Consider the following 22,744-nt stretch of genomic DNA (forward strand, 5'->3'; position numbering starts at 1 on the left):
TATCTCTCCATCTGTTTGTATCATCTTTAATTTCTTTCATCAGTGTCTTATAGTTTTCTGCATACAGGTCTTTTGTCTTCCTAGGTAGGTTTATTCCTAGGTATTTTATTCTTTTTGTTGCAGTGGTAAATAGGAGTGTTTCCTTAATTTCTCTTTCAGATTTTTCATCATTAGTGTATAGGAATGCAAGAGATTTCTGTGCATTAATTTTGTATCCTGCAACTTTACCAAATTTATTGATTAGCTCTAGTAGTTTTCTGGTGGCATCTTTAGGATTCTCTATAGTATCATGTCATCTGCAAACAGTGACAGTTTTACTTCTTCTTTTCCAATTGTATTCCTTTTCTTTCTTTTTCTTCTCTGATTGCCATGGCTAGGACTTCCAAAACTATGTTGAATAATAGTGGCGAGAGTGGACATCTTTGTCTTCTTCCTGGTCTTAGAGGCAATGCTTTCAGTTTTTCACCATTGAGAATGATGTTTGCTGTGGGTTTGTCATATATGGCCTTTATTATGTTGACGTAGGTTCCCTCTATGCCCACTTTCTGGAGAGTTTTTTATCATAAATGGTGTTGAATTTTGTCAAAAGCTTTTTCTGCTTCTATTGAGATGATCATATGGTTTTTATTCTTCAATTTGTTAATATGGTGTATCATATTGATTGATTTGCGTATATTGAAGAATCCTTGCATCCCTGGGGTAAATCCCACTTGATCATGGTGTATGATCCTTGTAATGTGTTGTTGGATTCTGTTTGCTAGTATTTTGTTGAGGATTTTTGCATCTATATTCATCAGTGATATTGGTCTGTAATTTTCTTTTTTTTGTAGTATCTTTGTCTGGTTTTCGTATCAGGGTGATGGTGGCCTCATAGAATGAGTTTGGGAGTGTTCCTTCCTCTGCAATTTTTTGGAAGAGTTTGAGAAGGATGGGTGTTAGCTCTTCTCTAAATGTTTGATAGAATTCACCTGTGAATCCATCTGGTCCTGGACTTTTGCTTGTCGGAAGATTTTAAATCACAGTTTCAATTTCATTGCTTGTGATTGTTCTGTTCATATTTCTATTTCTTATTTATTTTTTTTGATGTGGACCATTTTTAAAGTCTTTATTGGATTTGTTACAATATTGCTTCTATTTTATGTCTTGGTTTTTTGGCTGTGAGGCATATGGGATCTTAGCTTCCCAACCAGGGATCGAACCCGTACCCCCTGCACTGGAAGGCAAAGTCTTAACCACTGGACTGCCAGGGAAGTCCCCGAGTTATGATAATTTTTTACAGTTGTGTAACTATCAGGACAGTCAAGATATAGAACAGTCCACTCACTCTAAAATGTTTCCTTGTGTCCCTTTATAGACAGGCCCATTCCCCATCCTCAGGCCTAGGCAATTCACTGATCTGCTTTCTGTCATTAGTTTCCGTTTCTATAATTTCATGTAAATGGAATCATATATTATATAATATTTTGTATTTGATTTATTTCACTTAATATACAATGTTTTTTAGATTCACCAATGTCGTTTTATTAATATTTTGTTCCTTTTTACTGCTGAGTAACATTCCATAGTATGGACACACCACAACTTGTGTATCCATTCACCAACTGATAGACATTTGGGTTGCTTCTAGATCTTGGCTACTAGGAATAATGTTATGTGAACATTGGTGTACACTTCTGTGCCTGTAGTGTACATTTTCATTTCTCTTTGATAAATACGTAAGAGCAGAATCACTGGACAATTATATTTTAAAGAAATTATGAACCCCCCTTTTTTTTTTCCTTTTGGGCCACACTGTGCGACATGCAGGATCTTAGTTCCCCCACCAGGGATCGAACCCATGCCGCCTGCAGTAGAAGCGTGGAGTCTTAACCACTGGACCTCCAGGGAAGTCCCAGAAATTACGAACCTCTTTTAACATTTCCTACAGTACAAGTCTGCCTCCACTTGCCACCACTCAAAACAACACGACACCAAAAGAAGAAAAAGTCCCTTCTTTTTCTTCCATCCTTGTGTTGCCCCTCTAGCACATTCTGATGTCAGAGTGTAACACTGGCTAGCCCTAGAATAGTGGTCTATAGAGTCTAGTTTAAGTTTTACAATGCAGGACAAAGGAGGATAGGTTTGGAGTTGAGGAGCAATAAATTAAGAACTGGTACATCCTTTATGTCATGTACACAACTGTTACCCTGGGATACTCCTTTACCATCATCTTAATGATTCTCTTTGTATCTTTCCTTGATTCCTGATTTCCTGGATCCTGTGTCATTCTCTCTTTTTTAGTTTAGTTTCCCATTTTGATGGGGTACATTCTTCTGTAGCTTTCTGAAAAAGGGTACATAGGATGTAATTTTTTTGAGACCTTGTAAATGTGAAAATAATTTTATTTTGCCTTCAGAATTAATTGATAGTTTGGTTGGACAAAATATTCTAGATTGGAAATCACCTCAGTATATTAAACGTGTTGCTCCATAGTCTTGTAGTTTCCAGGGTTACTCTTGAGGTCCAAAGCCATTCTGATCCTTTGGTGTGACCTGTGTTCTCCTTCTGGAAGCTTATATAATCTTTATCCCCAATGTTTTAAAATTTTACAGTGAGGTACATTGGTGTCAGTCTCTTTTCATTCATTGTGTTATACACATAGTGGGCCCTTTCAATCTGTCGACTTATGTCCTTCAGTTCTGGGAAAGTTTATCGCATTATACTGTGATGATTGCTTCCCTGTTTTCTCTTTCCTTGTTTTCTGAAACTCCTATTATTTATTTGTTGGACTTCTTGAGCTGGTCTTCCTTCTTATCATTTCTCTCTTATTTTCTTCTCTTTTTTGTTCTACATTCTGGGAAATGTTCTCATATTTACTTTTTAAACTAACCTATTGAGTTTTTCACTTCTGCTATTATATTTTTAGTTACCAAAGCCTCTCTTTTACTCCTTTTCAATTATCTTATTCTCATTTCATGCACTTAAGACTTAACAGGCATTCTTCTTTTAAATATATCAATGACAATTCTAATTTTTTCTCCTGGTTTTCCCAAAGAGTTTATTGGGCAGACCTGGGGATGGGGAGGCCCTGCATCTAAAACAAGGTGTTGGGCCTCTTGGTGGTGAAGAGTGGCTTGTGCTGCTGACACAGGACCCAGTGGGGCAGTGGTGATCTTGGAGTTGTGGAACTGGTTGATTGCTGGTTGGTGGCACTTGCTGGCTGCCATCTCCTCCACCTTCCTGATCTGCATAGAGTTGGGCCTAGGTGCGAGGCTGGGCGCCCATGTCTCGGTAGCACTGGGTGATGGCACCTGCTGCAGTCAAGTCCTGGTACTCCTGGTACATGTTGTGGGTGCCACTGCGAGAGTCATAGTGCAGCCAGATGCTAGAGTTCTTCACCTGAAGGGGAGATTTCTCTAACACTCGTCCACAATAGACAATTTTCCCTGAAGACTTCTTCATCTTCTTCAGCTGAGACACAAAGTACCAGAAGTGGGACTTGGAAACAACATGATTAGGCGCAAAGATTCTCATGTGATAGAGGGGTAGCATGCAGCATTTGGGGGTGGGCAGCAGCGCCCCACCACCTTGTACTCTCGCAGTATGCTTGAGGCCTTCATGGAGCTCTGTGTGCGCTCGATGCCTCCTGTAAAAAGGCACAATTCTCATTTTTAAAGTTTTTTTTTTCTAATCCATATTTCATCTTACTCCTCAGAGGTGTTTTTTGGTTGTTGATGTTTGCTTGTTTTTTTCTTTCCTGGTCTCTAGCTTTCTTCAGATTTCTGGTGATCTTTGGTTGCTACTAATATGTAAGAGTCATATGCTAAAAGCCTTACTGGAAATTTTTTTTTTTTTTTGAGTGTTTAATTCAAACCTATATTTGCAGTTCCTAAAATGCCGACCCACAGACCACTCTCTTGTTACACATGTGCACCAACAGAAAAGCAAAGAGAGCTCCAGTGTCCCTACGAGAGGAAGAGCTTCTCTTCCAACAGTCTTTAAAAGGCTACATGTACAGTCCCTGCACCCATCCAGGTGGCCATGCAATAAATACACAGCTTGTCCTGCTCTCCGCACTCCAGCCAGGCCTGCCACTACCTGTTGTAGGCCTGCTCCTTTTTGGACTTCTCCAGGGCCTTGTCCATGGTCTTCTCATTCTCCCCTCAACATTTGGGGCAGTACCACTTGCCCTTGGGTTTATGGTTCAGCCCCACACAGGAGAAGTGGAACCACTCGGGGCACTCGTCATTGTCACAGCCGATCATCTCTCCATAGGAGACCTGATTGCACAGACAGTACGTGGGCTCGTTTGGCTCAATGGGAAGGTCTGCAGGGGATGCTTCCCTCACGGCTTTGGCCTTGGAGCGTTTCTTCTTCTTGGAGGCCTTTGCCTTCTTCTCCTTAGGCATTCCGGAGGTGATGTCATCATGGTCATGATTATTAGCTGCGTTGTTGCACTGTCGCTGGGACCACTTGTTGTTGGGCTTTTCTGCCTGCGTGATTGTCTCATTTTTTGACTTACCCTGGCCAGCTTTGCTGTGGCCAGTGGTGTCACTGACCTCTTGATGTGCCTCAAAGAGTTCTACGTGACTGTCCACCTGCCTGGCCCAGTTCTCCACCATCTCCACCATCTGACTCACGATCTGGATCTTCTCGTCGCCTAGCTCCTGGCTCCGAATCAGGGCCCTCTGAATGCAGTGCAGCACTCTCCTCCTTTGGGCGCCGTCCGTCTCCCGCTTGAACTTCTCATGATACTCATCCAGTTCCTGCAGGATTTCTTGGTATTTCGTGTCCATCTCCTGCATCAGAGAGACGTTTCTCTGCAGATCGAAAGGCAGAGACTCGATGGAGTCCAGGTAGTCCTCCACGTAGTTCACCAGGTGGATCTGCTCCCCGTTGGGAGGCTCAACATGGTTTACCGAGGTCCCCGGTCACTCTGTGCGGCTTGCGGCTTTCCGCTTCCTCCGGCCCGCGACCCCTTGGAGCCCAGCGCTGCAAAATGCAAGGCTCCCGCCCGCCAGTGCCACTCATCTGGCCGACCCCGCGCCGCTACATCTGCGAGCCACACCGCCTGGGCCCGGGGACCGGCACCTGGCGGTGCGCTCTGCGGCCTCAGGCGCGTGGAGGGTGCGGGCGGGCGTGCGGGCGAGCACCCCGGCGCCGGGGCCGGGGCCAGGGCCGAGCTGGCGCGGGAAGGGGCGGGCGCCGCCCGCTGCCGCCTTTCCTGGAAATTTTTTGACTGTGGATTCTTGTAGAATTAATTTGGTGGGTCATTTTTTGGAGAAACTTCAACGTCTAATCTCCTGTCTAGAAATTATGAGCCAACATTCTGGAGTCAAAATGGGGAAAGAGAGCTTGGGAGTCTTAGTATTCAGTATGTAAATATTTTCTTAGTCTTTGTTTTGCAATAGTATTCTGCCTTCAGCTTTGCTTGGTGTCCTCCAGTGTAGAGACTGTTTTATCCCCCTCAGAGATTAAACTTGGATCTTTGGGGAGGGAGGGGACCTTCTGGTGTCCGTCAGCTGCCTACTGAGTGTGTGTATGTGGGGGTCAGGATCTAGCAATCCAACTACTTGAACTTTCAACCAGCCTTCCTGTTTTTAACCCCACTTTCACCCTACCTCCAGTTCATAAGTCTTTTGAGAGTTTGGCAGCATATTTTAGTTCCTTGGCTTTTCCCATTGTCAGCTTACAAGTCTGCTTTATTTTTATTTATTTTTAATAAATTTATTTATTTTTGGCTGTGTTGGGTCTTCGTTGCTGTGTGCGGGCTTTCTCTAGTTGCGACGAGCGGGGGCTACTCTTTGTTGCAGTGTGCGGGCTTCTTATTGTGGTGGCTTCTCTCATTGTGGAGCACAGGCTCTAGGCGTGTGGGCTTCAGTAGTTGTGTCACGCGGGCTCAGTAGTTGTGGCTCACGGGCTCTAGAGCACAGGCTCAGTAGTTGTGGCGCACGGGCTTAGTTGCTCCGCGGCATGTGGGATCTTCCCGGACCAGGGATCGAACCTGTGTCCCCTGCATTGGCAGGCGGATTCCTAACCATTGCGCCACCAGGGAAGCCCTGTTTTATTTATTTAAATTCAACTTTATCAAGTCTGCTAAATAGGCTGTCATTCACCTACCTGCTTTCCAATTCCAAAATTTTGTTGCATTTGTATCTTCTTCCATTTCTCCTTGTGGAATTTATGCTTCTCCTTGTGGGTTTATGCCTTTTTTTTTTTTTTTTTGGCTGCGTTGTGTCTTCGTTGCTGCACACGGACTTTTCTCTAGTTGCGGCAGGTGGGAGCTACTCTTCATTACGGTGCGCGGGCTTCTCATTGCGGTGGCTTCTTTTGTCGCAGAGCACAGGCTCTAGGAGCACGCGGGCTCAGTAGTTGTGGTTCGCGGGCTCTAGAGCGCAACCTCAGTAGTTGTGGCACATGGGCTTAGTTGCTCCACGGTGTGTGGGATCTTCCCGGACCAGAGATCAAACCCATGTCCCCTGCCTTGGCAGGCGGATTCTTAACCACTGTGCCACCAGGGAAATCCCTATGCCTTTTTATTTTTTATTTATTTATTTTAATAAATTTGTTTATTTATTTATTTTTGGCTGTGTTGGGTCTTCGTTGCTGCGCCACCAGGGAAGTCCACCTATGCCTTTTTAAGAACTGTTGTTCTAATTGTTTTTTTGGAAGGAACGAAAATAAATATGGGTGTTAAAGTCATCATCTTTACCTGGAAGCCCTGTCTATCTATCTGTCTACCTATCTATCTTACAATTGCAGAGTATTCCACTGATGGATATGCTAGTTCCCCTTGAGACGAACTTTCAGGTTCCACCTTTTAGCTATTACAAACCATACTGCAGTTAATAACATTAACATTTTGCACATGTAAAAGTATATCTATAGGATTTTTTAAAAAAGATATACACAGTGTTTTGTTTGTTTGTTTGTTTGTTTTGTGCTGCGTTGGGTCTTCGTTGCTGCACGTGGGCTTTTTTCGCTCTAGTTGTGGCCAGCGGGGGCTACTGTTCGTTGCAGTACGTGGGCTTCTCATTTTGGTCGTTTCTCTTGTTGCGGAGCATGGGCTCTAGGTGCACGGGCTTCAGTAGTTGTAGCATATGGGCTCAGTAGTTACGGCACGTGGGCCCTAGAGCGCACGGACTTCAGTAGTTGTGGCTCACGGGCTCTAGAGCTCAGGCTCAATAGTTGTGGCACACAGGCTTAGTTGCTCCGTGGCATGTGGGATATTCTCAGACCAGGGATCAAACTGGTGTCCCCTGCATTGGCAGGCGGATTCTTAACCACTGTGCCACCAGGGAAGTCCCACAGTTTTTATTATGAAAGATACTGTCAAATTGTTTCTCCATAGAGATGTATCAGTTTACACTCTCCCCCATAATGTACAGAATGTTTCCCTGTACCGTTTTGATCTTTGCCAAAGTCATAGATGAAGAAGGATGTCTATGGGACTTCCCTGGCGGTCCAGTGGTTAAGACTCCGCACTTCCAATGCAGGGGGCGCGGGTTTGATCCCTGGTCGGGGAACTAAGATCCCACATGCTGTGCGGTGGGGCCAAAAAGTAAAAAAAATAAAATAAAGAAAGATATCTCATTTACCTTTAATGTTTATTTCTCTTATTAAAGTGAGATGGAGCATTTTTCATATGTGTAAGAGCTATTTTTTATATTTCCTTTCTTGTGAACTGTTCATCTCCTTTGCCTATGTTTCTACACTGTTACTGATCTTTTTCATAGTTCATTGTAGTAGCTTTTTATAAATGTTACTGGAAAAATTCTACTGTAGCTCAAGATATGACATACATATTCTTTCTAGCTGTTTTGATTTGTATTTGATTTTGCTTTTGGCCCTTTTTTCCTCTGGGTCCCCACCCCCCAACATTGTTTTTCGTCTCTAGCAGAACTTAAAAAAAATTTTTTATGTGGTAAAGTATAGGTTTTTCTTTTATGATTTATTGATTTTTTGTAATACTTGGAAAGGTATTCCTCCCATTGAGAATATTAAAACATCATGGTTTCTTTTAGAACATATATAATTTCATTTTTTTATATTTAAATATTTAGTTAATTTTTACTTTATTTTTGTGTAAATTGTGAGATATGTATTCAGTTTATCTTTTTCCCCAGTTGACTACCCAATGTCCCCAAATCATTTAATGAATATTCTCCCCTTCCTTCCTAATGTAAACTACCCCTTTTATAATGTATATTCTATTGACAATCATAAACTTTTTCTGCATTATTTAAAGGGAGTGTAAATTGAATTATAAAGCAAATGATTATTTTGAAATTATTTACTTATTTTTACATTACAGGAAAGAGTACAAAGAGAAAAATATAAGGACTATGTTTCATCTATGAACATAAATATTCAAAATACATTGAAACACCTCCACGCAGATAGCAGTGGTGGAGGTCCCAAAGCAGAAGATAAGGATAAAAGCCAGTCTAGAAAGCTTCAGAGTTATAAGTCCCATGAAGTCATGTCTAAAGCATGTACAAATGATGATCAAATGAAGACCCTGTTCAAGAGTGCAAATCCAGTTAATGCTTGTTATAGGGAGAGTGGGCAAAATAAGACTTTATGTAAAGCCAGTTCAAGCTGCAATCAAAACTTACGTGATGAAACAACCTTTGAAAAAAAGAATTTTGTTTCTCAATCAAGGTATAGTTTAATAATTGTTTCTAACTTTTATTTATTCAGCATTTGTGTGTGTGTGTGTAGTACTATGTGCCATACTCTTAAACACTGGGATATAGAAATGATAAGCATGGTTTTAGGAGGAGCCTAATGTAGGAAATGTTGGGAAAGGAGTTTGGATGGGCCAGTATGGGCCAGTTCATCTAGGGCCTTGCATGTAATACTCAAGATTTTCTGTTATAACTTATAGAGTATAGGGAGCCGCTGACGATTTTAAATTGAGTGACACGAACCGATTTGAATTTTAGAAGGGTTACTCAGAAAACTTAAACTGAACCTCTGTAGCTGAAATAACAATGCACGTATTGATAATCCATCAGCAATTTAGCAAAAGCCAGTTTGTAAGTTTAACTTGATAAAAAGGAGTAAGGTGTGATGAAAATCTGGTTTAGGCTTGTCTTTTCATTTGTTCCCTGTACCTCACCTCCAGTATATGTCCTTTCTCGCTCACGGGTAGCCTGTGGGGCTGGACCTGGAATTGCAGCTTTTCTTCCTAAAGCCTTTCTTGTGTTCTGCTCTTCTGATACTTACTGGGCTAGGAGGGAAACTGAAGAGAATGGTGCTATGTTCTGGGGAGGCTGCAGGGTAAACTAAGTGTTAGACAGATGGATTATATCATCACACCCCCTTTTTCCTTTTCAAAACCGTTCTTCATGTAGTTTTAACCCGATTTCTCAGGGATATAGAATTGGGAAGTAGTGGGATATGCTCTTGGGCCAGCCTTCTTGCCCTCTGGCCCAATGAATTTGTTATTTCCTCTTTTTTGCTCTCCTTCCTTCCTGTTTTCCTCTTTTATAACTTTTTCTTCCATGTTTCTGCTGGCATCAGTATTATTGACCTCTGGAGTCTTGTTTAACTCCACTTTTCTTTTTTTAATTGAAGTAGAGTTGATTTACAATGTTTCAGGTGTACAGCAAAGTAATTCAGTTATATATATATATATACACACACACACACACATATATATACTTTATCAGATTCTTTCCATTATACGTTATTACAAGATATTAAATAAAGTTCCCTGTTCTATACTATAGGTCCTTATTGTTTATCTATTTTTTATTATGTATAGTAGTTAACTCCACTTTTAGAAACAAGGCTATAACCATTGCATACCATACTTTGGCAGAATTTGGTAGATTTTGGTAGATCCTGACTCCAGCTCTTTCTGCCTGTCAAACATCAGAATCACACTACTGCTTACGGAAAGATTTGTTCACACACCAAACAATATGTTTACTTTTATTAATCTGGTGTCTATTTTCTTTTAGCGACCATATTTTTAAACATCCAACTCCTATTGCCAAAAACACAAAGCAGCAGTTACCAGTAACAGGTATGACTAAAAATGTTTCTTCTTTGATTGTTCAAGAAAACATATTTAGGTGATTAATATAGCTAAAAGTAATATCTTCCCTCTAACATATAAGCCATGCCTTTGACTCTCTTTCTGGTCTAAATGCCTCAGTCACCTTTTATTGATATCCTTTCTGTATATCCACTAGGATGACTGGAAGTGTAGTACTGTGCTACAGTTTATGAAACTCTTGAGAATTAATAAATCTTATAAACGTCAGGTCCTTTTCACTAATCAAAAATATCTTGCATTTTGCAATTTTTTTCCCCAGATCCATTTACATTATGTTCAGATATAATAAATAAAGAAGTCATTGGTTTTCTAGCAACAGACAATTGTTCCAAAATATTGAAGTATAGATGCTCAGGTAAATATTTTTTTAATTGTAGTTGTTTCATAATTAAAGCTTTATATGATATTAATTAACTAGAATTTGTAATAGTTCTACCTGTGTGATTTAAAATTCATTCCCTTTGGACAAATAACAATCTGGGGTCTCATAAAACACTCAAATGAATACCTTCTATCTGCATTAGTCTGTGTTCCCAATATTTGCTCATATGAATCAATGCAGCTAATATTCTTTTTTTCTTTTTTGAATTTTATTTTATTTATTTTTCTATACAGCAGGTTCTTATTAATTATCCATTTTATACATATTAGTGTATATATGTCAATCCCAATCTCCCAATTCATCACAGCACCACCACCCCCCTCCACCGCTTCCCCCCTTGGTGTCCATATGTTTGTTCTCTACATCTGTGTCTCAGTTTCTGCCCTGCAAACCGGTTCAGCAGCTAATACTCTTAAAAAATTACTTTATTATTCTCTGTATGTCACCATCTATAAGTTTAACTTTACTGAGTAAGGTAAACATTTTTTATATTTTCAGTGAGCCAATAAATAGGTATATATTCTGGATTATGAATAATCCAGAATTCCACAGTGCTTATTCCATCCCTTCTTCTCCTTCATATCCCAGTATTTGCTCTTTGTTTACTCTTACTGTTGCACCCTGCTCTTTGGAGAAAACTGAGGCTATTCCACATTAGGCTCAAAATATTACTATTCTTCTGTCTTAGATGAAGGATTTATCTCTTTTACTCTAAAACTGATATCTAGCTATAATCCAAATCCCATCTATGTTTTCTCCCCATTTTATAATAATAATTGTGTAGGCTTTCTCTTTAGTCCCTTTCTATTCATTAACTCCATTTGTCCCACCTTAAACTATGTTCATTTCTCCTCATCTTAAAAAATACCCAAGGGACTTCCCTGGTGGTCTGGTGGTTAAGAATCCGCCTGCCAATGCAGGGGACACAGGTTCGAGCCCTGGTCTGAGAAGATCCCACATGCCGTGGAGCAACTAGCCCGTGTGCCACAACTACTGAGCCTGTGTGCTACAACTACTGAAGCCCGCGCTCCTAGAGCCTGTGCTCGGCAACAAGAGAAGCCACCGCAATGAGAAGCCCACGCACCGCACGAAGAGTAGCCCCCGCTCGCCGCAACTAGACAAAGCCAGCGCGCAGCAACGAAGACCCAACACAGCCAAAAATAAATAAATAAATAATAAAAATAAATTAATTATTAAAAAATTTTTTAAAAACCCCAAATACTTTGTGTGATTTGCTATCCCTTCAAGTATTCATCTATTCTTTCTTCCACCGTCTATTACCAGATTCCTGCTCTTGTTCCCTTCTCTTTCAGCATATTCTTTCCCTTCTTAATTCCCTGCAGTCTAGCTTCTTTTATTGCCATTCTACTAAACTTTAATGTTAAAGGTTACCTGAAACCTCTTTTTTAACCCCCAAACCAATGACTTTTTAAAAGATTCTTATTGTCTTTAGTATCTCTGCACTGTCAACTACCATTCCTTGAAATCCTCTCCTCTCATTTGAAAACCATAGTTCCCAAACTGTCCACCCGAGCTCCCTGGGGCTCTGCAGTGAACTCCAAGGGCACTACACAATATTTAAAATTTTATAAGTGAAACACAAAATGGTCAACATCTTTTGGACACCACGTAAACTACTAGCTCAAAGTAGTTCACAGTTTCACCATTAGATTGTACTACATCGCTTTTGATGATGTCACTTCTTTGTGGAGCTGGGTTTTCAGTGGTTGTTGTGATTTTTTTTAAATTAATTATTTATTTATTTTTGGCTGCGTTGGGTCTTTGTTGCTGCACGCGGGCTTTCTCTAGTTGTGGCGAGCGGGGGCTACTCTTCGTTGTGGTGCGCAGGCTTCTCATTTCGGTGACTTCTATTGTTGTGGGCATCAGTAATTGTGGCATGTGGGCTCAATAGTTGTGGCTCTCGGGCTCTAGAGCGCAGGCTCAGTAGTTGTGGCACACGGGCTTAGTTGCTCTGTGGCATGTGGGATCTTCCCAGACCAGGGTTCGAAGCCGTGTCCCTTGCATTGGCAGGTGGATTCTTAACCATTGCGCCACCAGGGAAGTCCCAGTTGTTGTGATTTTTAAAAAGCAAGCACCACGTGAAAATCAGTGTGGAAAAGGAAATGAGGGTGGCAGTGTCCAGTCTGATTACAAGTTTTGAGAACTTGTGCTGTACCCAGTTGTTGCACAAATCCCATTAGGAAATAATTGTAATTAATAAGAATGAAATACAAATATATATATATTTCAAATTTAGGTCTATTATTTTTTTAAATGGCTACCAAGTTGTTAGAACATAAATACGTATTGAGTTGTTTTGGACCTAACAGAACATTTGGTATTTCTTTTGGCCTAAGGGTGCTGTGAAAAAATCACCAAGATCTTTTTTTTTTTTTTTTTTAATTTTTTTTTGGCTGTGTTGGGTCTTCATTGTTGCGCGCGGGCTTTCTCTAGTTGCAGTGAGTGGGGGCTACTCTTTGTTGCGGTGCGCGGGCTTCTCTTGCTGCAGAGCACGGGCTCTAGGTGCAGGGGCTTTAGTAGTTGCGGCACGTGGGCTCAGTAGTTGTGGCGCACGGGCTTAGTTGCTCCGCGGCATGTGGGATCTTCCTGGACCAGAGATCGAACCCGTGTCTTCTGCATTGGCAGGTGGATTCTTAAGCACTGCACCACCAGGGAAGTCCCAATCACCAAGATCTTAAAGATGCCACAGAGTGAGACAGTTGGGAACCTCTGGTCAAAAATATTCCAGTTGGTAGAATGGATGCTCTATAACTGTTAACTCCCTTTCATCCTTTAGTTTGTTTGAGATAGTTCCTTCCTAGTTGCTTTGCTCCCTCAGTGACCATTCATTCTGCAGACACTTAGGGAGTGCTTATTCTGCAGTAGGCACTGGAATCAAAGATGAATAGAACTCAGTCCTCACTTCAGGAAGTTTACAGTCTATAAAGCTCTCCATTTTATCACCTTTATTCCTTTATCTTATCTTCCTGCCAAATTTCTACAGATACTCCCCCCAATATGTAGTCTACAGCACTTACTCAACTCTGCTGCAGCATTTACTTTTGTGGCATCATCTATCATTTTACCAATGATTTTCAAATCTGTATCTCCACACTTCGCTTCTACCTCGGGTTATAGCGTCATTCTTCCATTTCCAGCTGTACCTAGGACATACTCACTTTAATATTTTGTTATTTCAAGCTTAATATATTCAAAGCACAACATCTTTCTCCCTCTTAAACTGCCCCCCCTCCAGCCACTCCATTTTTATTAGTGTTGCCATTATTCTTCTGGCCCCCCAGATTTCTTTGTTTTTTTTAATTTATTTTTGGCTGTGTTGGGTCTTTGCTGCTGTGCGCGGGCTTTCTCTAGTTGCGGTGAACAGGGATTACTCTTTGTTGCAGTGCACGGGCTTCTCATTGTCGTGGCTTCTTTTGTTGCGGAACACAGGCTCTAGGCTTGCGGGCTTCAGTAGCTGTGGCACGTGGGCTCAGTAGTTGTGGCTCACAGGCTCTAGAGCTCAGGCTCAGTAGTTGTGGAGCACGAGCTTAGTTGCTCTGCGGCATGTGGGATCTTCCCCGGCCAGGGCTCAAACCTGTGTCCCCTGCATTGGCAGGCAGATTCTTAACCACTGCGCCACCAGGGAAGCCCCCCCAGATTTCAAACCTTGAATCATCTATAACCATCTTTTCTCCTTACATCCCCTATTTCTAGTCTATCATATTTGGTTCTTTCTTTCTTTCCCACACAGGCCCCTTTTCCTTCATGCCTAAATTACTAGCAGTCTTTCAGTCTCAAGTCTCACCAACCCCCAAGTAACGTGTATTGCTATTAACTTCTCTTCCTCATATGTGCTTTGTATCATGTCACCATACTAAAGAACCCTCAGTGCTTCTCTGTAACTCACTAAATCGAACTCTCTGCCTGGCTTTCAGAATTGTGTGGAACTTTGTCCTGCTTCCACTGGTTAAATTTTACTGCAATTTGTTCTGTTTAAGTCCACCAGAAATGTGCCATGCTTATTCCAAACTTTGCCATTCGATCCATTACAATCGAATTGTCCTAAACATCTCCCTTACCCCGACAGCTCATCATTCACCAATTTTACCTCAGAAATCTCTGCATTCTCCCTGCAAATGCTGTTTCAGAATCCCCTCATTTATCTGGACTGTTTAAGTTACCCCTCAACTGATCCTCTTACCTTCAGTTGAGCTTTCTGTAGACAAATCTTGTCATTTCCCTGCTTAATAAATATCCTTCAGTTCCTCCCATTGACTTGAAGATAGTAGTTAAAAACCCTTAAGATGACTTTCAAGACCGTTTTTGACCTGGCCCCTTGCAACCCTTACCAGCCTCAACTTTTCTCCCACAGTTCTCTCATAGCTTATACTCCAGCCACACACAGTACCTGTGATTCTCTGAACACACTATGCTTTTTTACTCTTCTGTGCTTTTGCACGTGTTCTTTGTACTTGAAATGTCCTCATCCCTGCCAGCTTTCTGCCTGGCTAACTTTTCCTGTAGGTGACAGGTGGATAGAGAACTTTATAATGGATGGATGTGGCTAACATTACCTGAACCTACTGATCAATCAATATCATAAAAAGAGAGATAGTCAGACTTTATGTTTCTGTTAATGTGATGCAGTAAGAAGTACACAATACTACCTGTGAGGAGTTCTACTAAAAACAACTGAACCTGAATCTGATCAATCGTCTAGATCTAGTTACTAGTTTCTTGGGCACACAGGAATATTTTAAAGGATGCAACTAGGATGTAATCAGCAAAACCCAGCCTTTGGGAAACTGCACATTACAAATGACCCAGGGTCTACAACAAGTAAATGACAAAGAGGAAGAGAGGAGAATTGGTAGATTAAAAGAAACTCAAGAGACATATCAGCTGAGTGTAATGGCGGACCTTGTTTGGATCATGATTCAAATAAACCAACTGTAAAGAGAAAGTTTTGAAATGATGGGGAACTTTGAACACTGACTGGATATTAGATTGTATTAAGCATAATTTTCTTAGGTGTGATAGTGGTTTTGCCATTTAAAAAAATAAAACAAAGTAAGTGTTTTTTTAAAAAAGTTCTTATCTGTTAAGAATGCATATGAAGTATTTACAGATGAAATGATACTAGAATGCAAATTGCAGCCTTCATAGTCCAGTGTATACATGGGGGGCAGAGCTGAGTAGGTGGGGGTAGATAAAATATGACTGGCCATGAGTTAATAATTGTTGAAGCTGGATGATGGATACGTGGTGGGTAATTATACTTTTCTCTTTATTCTCATGAGTTTGAAATGTTCCATAGTAAAACATTAAAAAGAAAAAAAAGAAAAAAAAAGACGACTGGGCATAAGGGTCACTTCCTTTGGATATCTTCCCTGATAGTGACTCCTGCTCAGAATTAGGCCAAGGTAGATGCTGCTTTTCTATATCACCATAACTCTGTTCACACCGCTATGGCAACACTTATTTCACTGTATTATATTTGTTGTCTTTACTCTCTCACATGACATGAGTTGGAGTTTCTTGACGTATTTGTAATTAAGTTGCTGATTTCACTTCAGTTACTATCATAAAGATATTTGCTTTCATAAATTTGTTATTAGATATTTTGTAACATCTATACATCACTTTAATTTGTTTTCTTTTAGGTTGCATAGCAGTAGGAAAATCCCTGAATAGCCGAAATTTTAGCAAGCTCTTACACTCTTGCCCATACCAATGTGATCGTCACAAAGTCATTGTGGAAGCTGAAGACAGATACAAAAGTGGACTAAGGAAATCACTTATCTGTAACAAAAGTAATTCAGCAGTTTTAAAACTGTAATTATAGTAAGTCAGAAAGAGAAAAACAAATACCATATGCTAGCACACATGTATATAGAATCTAAAAAAAAAAAAAAAATGGTTCTGAAGAAACTAGGGGCAGGACAGGAATAAAGACGCAGACATAGAGAACGTACCTGAGGGCACGGGGAGGGGGAAGGGTAAGCTGGAACGAAGTGAGCGAGCGGCATGGACATATATACACTACCAAATGTAAAATAGATAGCTAGTGGGAAGCAGCGGCATAGCACAGGGAGATCAGCTCGGTGCTTTGTGATGACCTAGAGGGGTGGGATAGGGAGGGTGGGAGGGAGACGCAAGAGGGAGGAGATATGGGGATATATGTATACGTATAGCTGATTCACTTTGTTATACAGCAGCAACTAACACAACAATGTAAAGCAATTATACTCCAATAAAGATGTTAAAAAAACACAAAACTGTAATTATAACCATACCTTCTGAACTATGATCTAGAACATTAAGTATATTAAAAGATAAAGGGTAAAATAATGTTGAAAAGAAAATCTGTCTCTGAGCAGCTATGATTTAAAATGTTCCCAGCGAGTAGATTTAGTCTCTAGTAATTTAAAAATTCTTCCTAATCCACCTAAGGATTCCCATTAGAAGGGGGAAAAAGGGAATATCATACTGATGGAATTGATGTGATACTACTCAGATTGATACTCTAAGTACACTAAATGTTTTCTGTATTTTTCAGAAATTCTGCTGACCCCACGTAGAAGACGACAACTCAATAATGAATCTACTACCCCTGGAGGAATAAGTGAATATATTTAATTTTTAAATAAATATAAATTTCGTATATTCCTGAAAAAGAACAGCTGAATGATTGTTCTCAGTCACATCATTAATGGCTTTTAAATGATAACCCTTTCTTCTGATGAGGGTCATACTTCCTGACAAAAGAGGCTTCCCTCTTCCCTTTTTCATGTTGCTTGCTCATCTGTTACTTTCCAGCTGGGGAAGGGGCAGGAGAAAACTAACATTTATTAAGAACCTCCTATGTGTTAGGTGTTTTATACATGTTATTTGCTTTATTTCATATAATAACATTGTAAGATAAGCTATTATTTTATTCCCACTTTAATTTGTTTTCTTTTAGGTTGCATAGCAGTAGGAAAATAGCCGAAATTTGCCAATGAGTTGGCAAATGGCAGAACTTAGATTCAAATGCAAGCCTGTCTTTCTCCAGAATCCCCTTTTCTATCCTCTGGATCACTTTTCTATTTTAAGAGCAAAGTTATTCTCCTATGCACAAGTGCTTCAGAAAAATTTTGCGGAAGATTTTGGTTCACATCTGTAGCACTTTGAACAATCAAAATTGAAGAGACAAATAGTATAAACCTTAGAGCCCTGTTTAAAAATTAAAATACTTCTAAACTATGAGTTAATTTACAGGAGTTTTTCTTTAACTACAGGGTTAATCACCATTTCAGGTTTATCACCATTTCAAATTTATCACGAGACTTAAAGAACATTACCATTATCTTCTGTTCATATGGAATTAGTATGTGCAGAGTAAGACTAAGCAGTTGAGTACACTACTTTGCAAAGTCACCTAGAAATTAGTAATATCTGTAGAGCCATTCTGTTATTTATTGTGAAGACATTTGGACTTGATCCATCCAGGAAACATTTTGCCACATACTTTTGTTTGGCCATTTTCACTGCCAAAACCTTGAAAGAAATTTCAAATTTACTTTTTGTAACTGGGTCTTTTTCTAGGTTAAAATTTCTGCATACAAATTAAAATTAAGCGCAGTACCACTACAGGGTAGCCCACTTTTTGAAGTAATATTTTCTGTAGAAACTGTTAGAAAATGGGTATTTTTCCATAGAAACGTTGCAGTTGGAAATCTTTTTGACGAGGAGTTGGCATCAAATTAATAGAATTTCTTGAGCAGCATGTCTTAAAAGCAAATATATAACAACTATAAGTATTCTATAATCATTTTTCATAGTAAAATCATTTGCAGAGCATCATGAAATATACATAATTATGGTTATATATTGATTATACAGAAGGATCCTAAATACTGTTAAGTCACTTTCAGCTCGTAAATACCTACATCTTTTTTGTAGATTCCAGTTGCTTAGCTAAAATCCAATAGTTAATAAGTTGTCCTGCTTTTTTCAAATTTAGAAAGGCATCTTGAGGAGGTAGTGATTAGATTGGTCTTATATCTCTTTTACAAGCAGGCCAGGAATATTTGATGTACTGCCATTTTCCCCCCTCTTAATAAATTTCCCTTTCATACTAGAGACATTCATCACCTTTCATTTGGTTATAGGTTACACTCAAATTTGAGACTCTTCTTTTGAGAAGGGACCATTTGCAGCATCTAAGTATTTAAAGAGCCTTGGGGGCAAGGCTCTCGTTTAGGATGGATTGATTATCTTGAGAGGGTTTGAAAAATAAGACTCTCTAGGAGGGCTTCCCTGGTGGCGCAGTGGTTGAGAATCTGCCTGCCAATTCAGGGGACACGGGTTCGAGCCCTGGTCTGGGAAGATCCCACATGCTGCGGAGCGACTAGGCCCGTGAGCCACAACTGCTGAGCCTGCGCGTCTGGAGCCTGTGCTCCGCAACAAGAGAGGCCGTGATAGTGAGAGGCCCGTGCACCGCGATGAAGAGTGGCCCCCACTTGCTGCAACTGGAGAAAGCCCTCGCACAGAAACGAAGACCCAACACAGCCAAAAATAAAATAAATTAATTAAAAAAAAAAAAGAGACCGCAATAGTGAGAGGCCTGCGCACTGCGATGAAGAGTGGCCCCCACTTGCCGCAACTAGAGAAAACCCTCGCACAGAAACGAAGACCCAACACAGCCATAAATAAATAAATAAATTAAATTTAAAAAAAAAATTTTTTTTAAATGGTAAGTTTAAAAAAAAAAAAAAGAGTCTCTAGGACTGAGCCCTCTTGCCTATTTTTCCCTGCTTTTTTCTAATGACCAATCAGTATTAGGAGGAGCACTAAAGAAGTCACAGAAGGGAGTCTTGTCGTGTAGAGAGCTGTTTCCTTCTTCTAGGCTGCCAACTATGCTGCTGTGGTAACCTTTGAGGTATTTGGCACAGATGCTAATTTAAGCGTAGAAGTCAGTGAGACGGCAACTGCAGGGGAAAAGTGGGGACTGGCTTTACATGAACAACCTCAGGACCCAATATCTTGAATGTTACAATAACCCATCTGGTCCTGATTATAATGAGTTTAAATCATTTAGCAAGCGAAGTTGAAATCATCTATTTCTCGGATAACCACAGTTTTCCAGTAGACCCAAGTAAGAAGTAACTTCATTGATAAGTTTTAAAACAGTTTTTACCGGTAGTAACATTTTTATGTCAACAAATATTTATTGATCACCTACTATGTGTCAGACACTGTCTTAGGCACTGGGGACACATGGTGAGTAAAACAGACAAAAATCCCAGTCTTCATGGAGCCTGCATTCTAAGGAATACCATTAAGTAATATTTAGACATTATTTTCATTGATTTCTTGGCCTTCTGCTGGTAAGATTTTTCCCTCCTGCTTTAAAAGATCTGAACTATGGCTTCTATCTCAGGAGAGATGGACTAACAGTCATGACATGCAAAGGCTAGATTTTCGAAGGTTGTCCCAGCATAGCTATTCAAGGTCCTCCTAAAGTAAATAGCAGCCTTAATTGCAAATACAAAAACTCTTCCTCATCAGCATCTACCCACAATGATAACGTGCATTAACAGTGAATTAAAAAGCTTAAGGGACTTCCCCGGTGGTCCAGTGGTTAAGAATCCGCCTTCCAACACAGGGGACGCGGATTCTATTCTATGAAGTTATGGAGCCCTTTGGGAAGACTGTATCTGTAAGATAGGTAAGCTGTTTGTTAACTGTCCTCACAGGAATGTTGAGAGAATTAACAATCAAATGTTTATAAAATTTTGTGTTTCTTGACTGAAGGATTTTGCGAATATTATCGCAATAGGATTGTTACAATTATTGAAGCGATCACAGTGATAGCATCTAGTTTAATAGTAGGCACTCAGTTTTGTTTTGTTTTAATTGAAGTGGATTTCTATATGATGAGTAGTCCAGGCATGAAGTTTTCTCACTGTGTAATCCATATCCTTAGAATAAGTTAAGCATTTATTTGGGTCTCAAGAACTCTTTCTTCAGCAAGTACTAATATATTCTACAATTCTCATTAATTACAGAAAAAAGAAGAATTCGTAAAAACTTTACTGAAGAAGAAGTAAATTACCTTTTCAATGGAGTTAAGAAAATGGGAAATCACTGGAATTTAATTTTGTGGTCTTTCCCCTTTCAGCAAGGACGGAAGGCTGTGGACCTTGCTCACAAATACCACAAGCTGACCAAACGCCCCAAGTGTGTGGCTCCTTGATTGGAAGAAGACTTGTCAGTTTTTAGTTTGATATCTTAAAATACAGTGTGTTGAAAATATAAAATTTTAAATATTCTTATAAACTCTTATGAGACAGGAAATGTGGCAATGGGGATACTGTTTTAATTACTTTTTGTGATGCTGTAGCTCATCAAACTATTAAAATAATTTATAAAACAAATACACTTTTGGATTTCCCTGGTGGTCCAGTGGTTAAGACTCCATGCTTCCAATGCAGGGGACATGGGTTTGATTCCTGGTCAGGGAACTAAGACCCCACATGCCTCGCAGCACGGCCAAAACAACAACAATAACAACAACAACAAAAATTGTTTAAAACAACTTTTTATTATTTGCTTTTAAGTTAGTTTTCTTCTAGTTGGAAACCAAACTATTAGATCTCAAACTTCTATTTTTCTTACTCTTTTTATATTCCATCATGCTGATGCATCCTCCATTATACCTAAAATGCTGTTGCTATGGCAAAGTGATCAAGTATCAGGGCATGAAAGCTCAGTTGTGCTTATGTACTCATTGGGTCACTGCTTCATGTCATTCTTATGAATACCAAAGGGTATTTCCCTATAAGCATGTATTATTTCACCCTTTCAGATCATGACTATGTCTACTTAGATAAAGCAGAATTTTTATTAAATATCTTTTATTCTGATCCACAATGAAAATTCCAGAGGGTTAATAAGCAGAAAAATTTTAAGCATGAGAATAATTTACAATTAGGAAAATTCTTTGCATCATTTAAAGTGTGAATGACTCTAGTCCATTATCTGTCAGTATTTCCTAAGCACTATTGGATGATTTAAATGGTCTGCTGGGTTATTTTGATGTGTATTTCTCAAGATGTATGAATGTTGTTTTAGGTCAAGGGGGAAAACATTTTGTCTGTTGCCTCAGACTTACTGGCAATAGTTTTTTTTTTATTTTATTGATTGGAAATTATCTATGTAACAGAAAATCAAATACTACTTACAGAGCATCCCCAAGAGTATGACATACTGTAGCTGGGACACTGTTTTGTGTCAGTCACTGACACTATATTTAAAATAACCTATACTGCCTTCTGAAACCTTGAAATTTTATCCTAACCCTTGGCTAACTTTTGGTTAATGTGAACTGCTTTTTTCCCTCAAATGGAATTTGGTAATAAAATAAGTGAATATACATCAAAAGGAAAGCCAAAGAATGATCACATATTAGAGGACTGTTTGACTTTAGGGACTCAGACCTGGCCAGTTCAACAGGGAATAAAAAGGGATTTCAATAATGTCAGACCCTTGGAGTCGGGGCTGACCTCAGTTATAGTTCCCTGCCGGAGGCATAAACTGCTGTACAACGATCTGGACATTGGCTATCTTTAGTTTTGCATATATCCTCAGAAACCTGGAATTTACTATTTCACAGGGTGATAATTGATGGTCAGTTCTTCGTTATGCTAAAATGAAATATACTTTTCTGGAGTACCTCCTGCAGAACCACAAAAGTTGAATCTCTTTTCCACATACCAGCCCTTGAGAGAATTACAGATAGATATCTATCACTTTCCCCTCTACATCCTTTATCCTTCATGCTGATGAGCCCCAGCTACTTCCTGTTTCAGCTGAACAGTGTCATGTCCCCTTATGAGCTTAGTCACTGACCACTGGATACCTTTTTGTTTATAAACTGTGTCCAGAAAGAAATGTGGCCTGACTGGCAGAGTAGGGGGTTCAGCTTCTTTGCTAGGACCAAAGAGGTTTTATGGACCTTACCTAAGCTACCTCTTGGCATTCTACATGATCAACTCTCTGATTATAGTTGATATAGTTAAGACTTATAATTTTTATTAATTCCTATCTTGTTCTTACACATTTATTTTTAACTCCACTACAGGACTTCAGTGGCCCCTGTTAAATTTAATCTTGTTAGAATTAGTCTGTACTCAGTTTGTCACCCAGTGTGTTAGGTCTCCCTTCCTGCTTCAGGTCATCCACAGCTTCTATGAGTGTGCTGCTGCATTCTCATCCAAGTCATGGATGGCACTCTGAATTGGCTGGGCCAGGGCAGGAGATGGGGGCAG

The 22,744-nt window shown here is 39.9% G+C and overlaps 1 protein-coding gene and 2 pseudogenes across 1 annotated transcript in view; 1 reads left to right on the forward strand and 2 right to left on the reverse strand.

Annotated features, from left to right (window-relative positions):
* Positions 1-20,768, forward strand: part of TERB1 (telomere repeat binding bouquet formation protein 1) — a 47,464-nt gene extending 26,696 nt beyond the window's left edge. Inside the window, exons 14-19 of the mRNA XM_061174496.1 lie at positions 8,294-8,643; positions 9,951-10,015; positions 10,308-10,403; positions 16,094-16,243; positions 16,990-17,055; positions 20,483-20,768. Coding sequence (XP_061030479.1) covers positions 8,294-8,643; positions 9,951-10,015; positions 10,308-10,403; positions 16,094-16,243; positions 16,990-17,055; positions 20,483-20,670 — 915 coding nt within the window. The 3' untranslated portion in view covers positions 20,671-20,768. The remainder of the gene's footprint in view (positions 1-8,293; positions 8,644-9,950; positions 10,016-10,307; positions 10,404-16,093; positions 16,244-16,989; positions 17,056-20,482) is intronic.
* On the reverse strand, positions 3,074-3,599 carry LOC133078554 (large ribosomal subunit protein eL20-like; annotated as a pseudogene).
* On the reverse strand, positions 4,074-4,830 carry LOC133078506 (inhibitor of growth protein 1-like; annotated as a pseudogene).
* Positions 20,769-22,744: the final 1,976 nt, after the last annotated feature.

The sequence above is a fragment of the Eubalaena glacialis genome, chromosome 18 (genome assembly GCF_028564815.1).
Source record: "Eubalaena glacialis isolate mEubGla1 chromosome 18, mEubGla1.1.hap2.+ XY, whole genome shotgun sequence".
Taxonomy (NCBI): domain Eukaryota; kingdom Metazoa; phylum Chordata; class Mammalia; order Artiodactyla; family Balaenidae; genus Eubalaena; species Eubalaena glacialis.